Source organism: Aspergillus mulundensis (assembly GCF_003369625.1).
Source record: "Aspergillus mulundensis strain DSM 5745 chromosome Unknown scaffold_13, whole genome shotgun sequence".
In the NCBI taxonomy this organism is placed as follows: domain Eukaryota; kingdom Fungi; phylum Ascomycota; class Eurotiomycetes; order Eurotiales; family Aspergillaceae; genus Aspergillus; species Aspergillus mulundensis.
In genome coordinates this window covers 714,167-720,166 of record NW_020797901.1, presented here as the reverse complement: position 1 = coordinate 720,166, position 6,000 = coordinate 714,167, and the positions used below count along the sequence as shown (strand labels likewise).

At 54.2% G+C, this 6,000-nt stretch overlaps 2 protein-coding genes across 2 annotated transcripts; both read right to left on the bottom strand.

Annotated features, from left to right (window-relative positions):
• Positions 1-274: 274 nt before the first annotated feature.
• DSM5745_09830 (uncharacterized protein) lies at positions 275-1,251 on the bottom strand (the record flags this gene model as incomplete). The annotated part of the gene is made up of 2 exons (XM_026751846.1): positions 275-1,054; positions 1,120-1,251. The coding sequence occupies 2 exons, from the start codon at positions 1,249-1,251 to the stop codon at positions 275-277; spliced, it is 912 nt and encodes a 303-aa protein (XP_026599578.1).
• A 966-nt stretch (positions 1,252-2,217) lies between these two features.
• On the bottom strand, positions 2,218-5,344 carry DSM5745_09829 (MFS transporter; the record flags this gene model as incomplete). The annotated part of the gene is made up of 4 exons (XM_026751845.1): positions 2,218-2,620; positions 2,720-3,298; positions 3,346-5,130; positions 5,190-5,344. The coding sequence occupies 4 exons, from the start codon at positions 5,342-5,344 to the stop codon at positions 2,218-2,220; spliced, it is 2,922 nt and encodes a 973-aa protein (XP_026599577.1).
• Between the last annotated feature and the right edge of the window lie 656 nt (positions 5,345-6,000).

Below are 6,000 nucleotides of genomic sequence, written 5' to 3'. Positions count from 1 at the left end.
ATGGCAAGTTATTATTCATCCTTCAAAGTGGGTACCCACAAGACACCTTCAGGGACAGATTTTCCCCGCAAAGACGCAGGAAGGCTACATGGTTGATATGGAATAAGGACAAACTACCGGTGGGCATGAGCAACCATATAAGGCAGTGATTTTGACACATAAACAGTTTAGGTATAACGGACCACTAAACAAAACAAGGAAACAGAAAACCAAAGCAAACAGTTGCGGAAGCTTAAGGAGAGAATCACAACATCACAGCAAAACCAAATGTCTCTTACGCACGCTTGAATTCCAAATCAAACCCCCTGGCAGATTGAGGTCCCCCAATGCACCCGAAGGTCATCACAATCGGGAGCTCCTCGGCAAGGATCTCGCCATCAGCAATAAGCCGCCGACGAAGGTCACTCAGCTTCGGCAACGGATCCTGCGCCCCAACGCCTCGCACAAAGAAGTCGCCCGCAGCCTCCCAAACATCCTTGAAATCAGGCCTGAGCGGCCTGTCCAGCTGCACCTGGGCCAAAGCTAACTGTGTCCACATCTGACGCCAGCCGAGCTCGCGGGGGAGACCGCAGTCCCGACACCTAAGCATGGTCAGGACCTCAACGAACGTAGCCGGGCTCAGGATCCGCACGGGGCCCAGAGCATTCCAGGGGCCGGAGGGCCCATGTTCGTCCGGCGGTGCAGGCGCAGGTAAACGCCGGTCATTCGAGAACCAGACGCAGCTGGGATCGTCGTTGCGCGGGTCGTCCTCCAGGACGGGGATGCAGCGGAGGATGCTGCTTTTCTTGTAGAGCTTGAGCACGTAGCAGAATTCGTAGTGGACGTCGAGGTGGAAGTGGGCTGCGGGGGGCTGATGGTTTTTGTTGGGCCGGTTTGAAGAGTATAACTCTTCTGGGCTCATGAATGGGGCTGCGCTGTCTCCGCCTCCTAGGAAAGGGCGGCGCCTGTCGGTCAGTTGGTCGCAGAACTGGTCGTTGCAGAGGCGGAAGCCTGCGCTGGCTAGAGTGTCCCGGGCTGCGATGAGATCTCGATCGCGGACGATTATCTCGACTTCCTGGGGGGTTGTTAGCGGATCCATGTATATGCTTACCTATGGTAGGTAAGGGGGGTGGTACTTACTCCGAATCCCCAGTCGCGCGCAAGAAGGGCGACGGTGAGCCAACCGAATGAAACATTGTCGATGCAGGCTGTATCCAGGATATCCGCTGCTTCGGCAGCTGGGTGCGCCCCGAGACAAAAACGGCGCGGCATCTTGTGGGGGACAGGCGTGTGTTTTGACGGGAAGAAAAGTGGTCTGCTTGATAGACTCGGACAGAGGCCTTGAGCAGTTGAAGATCTCTCTGTTCTGGTCTCACCGTGGTTCCTTATATACCTTGATTTGCACTCGATCCCTCGGCCTTGCAGGGCCTTGGCTCAATCAAACGCTTTGTTGCTATTAAACAATGCCCGCGCTCTTTTTGTCCTTGGATAACCCAGCCCACAAACAAATTGCGACAGGCACCGCGAAACGGCCTCTATCTACCTATGAGCTCTTTAGTACAATCAGGCGGCGCGTGCTGTCTAGCCTTCTTCTCAGGTCAGCCATTAGGTACCTGAGTGAACTAAAATACCGAAGTGATGAACATGGCCGTTGGGGAGGCAAGCAGCGTACGGTGACTGTCTCCGCATTGTCTTCCTACATCAGGCAGAATGCCATTGAAGCGCCTTTGATCTTTTGACATTAGGCAGGTTATTGATGGTCCCATCTTTGTCGCGGTGATTATTTGAAGTTTACTACCAAAGCCGCAGCCCTTTGAAAGGCCGCTTTGTTCCAGGACTCCTTTGAATGGACGCGCCAGTCGAAATGTGTCACCGAACCCAATCAATGCGAGGAAGAGTGGTCCGGATGCTTATGGATCTCACACTGTGTGCAGTGCTACATTATTGTCATTCCATCTCTGTATTGGCTGGGATGCGGTACGTTCATCACCCCCTGGTTGCTGTTGAATTCACTTAGAGACCTCTTCTTCATACCATGCTGGCAGAGGGAGCATTCGTTAAGCAATGGATATATCAGACTGAAGACAGTACACCCTGTTTTAGCTCCTAAGTTGTGCGACAAAAGGGATCAGGACCACCGTGTGTGGGAGTAAAGGTAAGGGATGGTAAATACCTAGGTTGGTCTTTTCCGTCGCAGTCATCTGCAGCCTGCCTTCTATTCCATTTACAGCCCATCTATTATTCCTTCACACCCACAGCAAAGTTGACCTCCCCAACCAAGTCCCGCACCTGCACGACCATCCTGGCCAACGCGGCGTTCGACATATCACTAACCATCTGCATCATCGCACAAGCGCGATGCACCGCCGCGGCCTCGCTCTTCTCCTTCTCCCCGGACAGGGCGTCCAGACTCACGGGTAGCTCTTGCCACAGAGGGGAGAAGTCAACTGCGGGCGGCGCTTGGAAATACGGTGGTAGTGGGGTGCCGTGTTTGACGGAGGCGGAGAGGATCAGTAGCGCGGAGGTCATCTGGTGAGAGTGGGTGGAAACGGAGTCGAGGACGGTGGACGTGGCGGGAGATTGAGGGAGCGGTGGCCAGGACGTCGAGGAGTGGATGAGGAGGTTGATGGAGTTCATGATGCTTTTTGGCGGAGTTCCACAGGTTAGCGATCATAGCTATTGGAAACAAGGATGGAGCAGTTGGAACAAAGTCTATCAGCAGTGTTAGGAGAGAAAATACCTGGTTGCTTCTTGCATGATAGCCGTATATTTCGAGACAGGGTATTCCCCCCCAATGGGCAGGTCGAACTTCTGGAAGAGGGCGTGCATGCGCAACGGTGGAATGAGCGTCATGATCCGCTGGAACAGGCGCTGCTGAGCACCGTCGAGTGTTCCCCCAGGGCTGGACCTGAATGCCAATGCCGCATCGTCGCCCTTTCCCCTTCCGCCCCGCAGTTTCAGGCTCGTGATGGAATGCGCGCAATCCTGGTATTGGGCAAGCAAGCAAAGGACATCGCCAAGTTTCTCGCCCAGCAGCCCGCGGTCGGTAATGGGGTACGGGAATACGGTCCAGACGTACGCGATGAAACTGCCCGCGAGCACGTTGAGAAGCCGGTAGGGCGCGCTCAAGTAAACGGGGTAGTCGGCTTGTCCGGAGGCTACCACTGTTTCGTGACCTAGCTTCTGTGACTGCAGGGCGATTCCGATGACGGCGACAATCGGGACTAAGACACATAGCCAGACGGCGAAGAATTTGGGGACCCGGATGAAGCCGTATGAGAGGGCGAAGAAGGCCAGCCATGTTAGGACTAGGACCCCTCTGCTGACAGTTAGCTTGGTAGTATATGGGAAGAGCAGTCGACTCACGCAGGCTTGCCGTCAACGATGTACCAACAGAGAAAGCATATAATCATCGCTGCTGTTGCGCCTATCACCTGTGCGGCGAGTTTGAAGGTACTTTCTCCGGAGGCGACATTCATGGCAACCAGGATCACGATCAAGGGCCAGATGAGTCTCTGTTGGTAGTAGAACGTCCAGGTTTGCTCGAGGTACGCCAGGATTCCCACCGAGAATGCGGCGAGAGCAATTCGAAGGCCGAAAGCAGATTCCTTTGATCGGAGCAGCCTGGGTACGGCACGGAGATGGTTCGTCCAGCGCTGCCATGCGTTGCTGGGAGGCAGATGGTGGTAGTCGTTTGCCTTGCTCCGAGCCACCATGCCCAAGATCCCGCTCTCTGTGAGGTCTGCATCTGGAGTCGAGGTCTCGTCCAGTGGGATGGTAGGATGGCGTAGATGGGTTGTGAAGTGACGGAGGCGAGGAAACACAAATCTCTTTCTGGCCATTGTGCCGTCTCTCACTTTCGAGTCCGCGAAGAGAACGAGTTGGTGGACTGCCACGGCGATGCTGGAGATGAGATTCTCGACTTGAAGGACGAGGTATATCAGTCCATGCTCCCCTTCCGACATCCTCTCTTGATCCTTGGCCCAGGTACTGAGAAACTCGCTGCGGCGGCCGCGGAATGCCTGAATCTTGCGATCCATGTAGTCTGCGAAGGTGGGAGAACCGAGCCTCTGGCACTCCAAGTCGGAATCTTTGCTCGGCTTGGGCATGTATTCGAGCACGATGGCCGCGTGCTGCCAGCCTTCGTCGATGACCTGGGCGATATCCGTGGACAGCTCGCCAACTTCCGCCATGACTTGGCTCCAAAGGTCTCGCAACGCCTGGTCCTGAACTGCTTTCTCACGTACTCCTGGCTGATCTGTTGGATACCCCGGGTCCATTCCATCCAAGGCCTGAAGAATGGTTTTAATGCCAGCCATTGGGGTGAGGATAGATCGAAAGACTCGGAACAGTTGGTGCAGGTCATCGGCATCCAACTTGCCAAAGGCTATCTCGCGCTTAGCACTGATCGTGTCCGTGTACATTTCCATGTGGAGGGCGATGAGGCGATTCAGACTCCCGTACAAAGCCTCTCGCTCACGGAATGATTTTTTCCTGTCTGCATCTGTCCTACCGAACATCTGCCCACTCCCCGGCGGCGCAGACGCCCCCAAGGCTCGATAGTATGCGGTCTGCTTCGTCATGAAATCCCGCAACGCCCCAAAATAGGCGGTTTGCCTCCTGAACAAGATCGTTCTGGTAGTCATGGGGAAAACGAACAAGGAGACCCCGGTGGCAATTGCAAATGCGATGAAGAAAATCTCGAGCAACTCCACGACCAGCGAGATGGCTTGATCCATGGTGTGGAAGCGGGGGGCGTAGGTCATGGTGATCATCGTCATAACGCTAAACATGTAGACGCAGTTCTGCAGGAGGGGGATCCTGGCCCGGACTGTCCCCGCGGCCCATTGCGTGCAGAAGAACCAGATCGCGCAGACGGCCGATTGCGAGGAGTTGTATGAGGCCGTTGACCCAGGCGCGGTTGTGTGTTCGCGGGCTTTGACGCCACAGTACATGGTGAGAAGAGACAGGGCCGACCCGAGGCAGGTTGCTAGAATGTTCAGGACGAGCCCTTCGAGGTATTTGGCGCGGGGGAGCAGGGCCATGCTGAAGAACGCGATCATTGCCATGATGTATCCAACCGTGGTATAGCGGTTGGCGATAAGGCCGGATTGGTAGATGGCGAGGGATATGGTCATAGGCAGCGAGCCTCTGAAAAGAGGCAAAATAAAAGTTAGCTTTATTGTCAAATTCTCACACGCTTCACTTACTTGAACATCATGATGACCAACGGGATGTTGGGTGCAAGTCTTTTCCACAAGCTGGGCTGACCAGCCTTCCCATGCTGCGAAACTTGTTCATTTGTGTTGTGTTCATTTTCCTCAGTAGCTTCACCCAATCTCTCTGGGGGTTCTGAGTCACTCATTGCTAGTGATCAAGCAATCCTTGATATGTTGTGCCAGAAGAGGTTTGGGTGTAGATGAGAGATGATAGAAGACACGCAAGAAGACAAAATATGCGCACGCAAGAAAGGTTCGTGTAGATACAATCTGCAATGTTGCCTTCAGAGCGGAGTTTTGGGACCTTATACCGGCATTATCGCCTCAAGATTGTGATATCAATATATGGCTTGCTTGAAACACCATGTATTCCAGGGTTGCAGTGGGAGAGCGGGACCCTGTGCTGCTAACCAGTCATCGGGCAAGGTCTGTGCTCGATTACTATTGCAACAGGTGGGCAGTGTTCTCCACAGTCGGTGGTCGGGCAATCGGACCTCCGACCTCCGACCTCCGACCATCAAGCCCTAAGCCCTAAGCCTCGATCATGGACAGGCATCTGTAGGTATACTTGTAATATCTCACTAAACAGGACATGGAGTGAGAAGAACACCATACGCACTTTGACTCTGGCTTTTGCATTTTCTAAATGCCCCTTTTCCACGGATTTGACAGTTTTGGGGTGCAGATGGCTACAACCCCTGAGTGCTTGAAGATCTCCAGGGAGCGCAAATCAATTGCCCATGATCTCATCAGACATCCGCTGCCCCTGAGCGCGAAACCAATCGGATGGAGCGGCCTATCA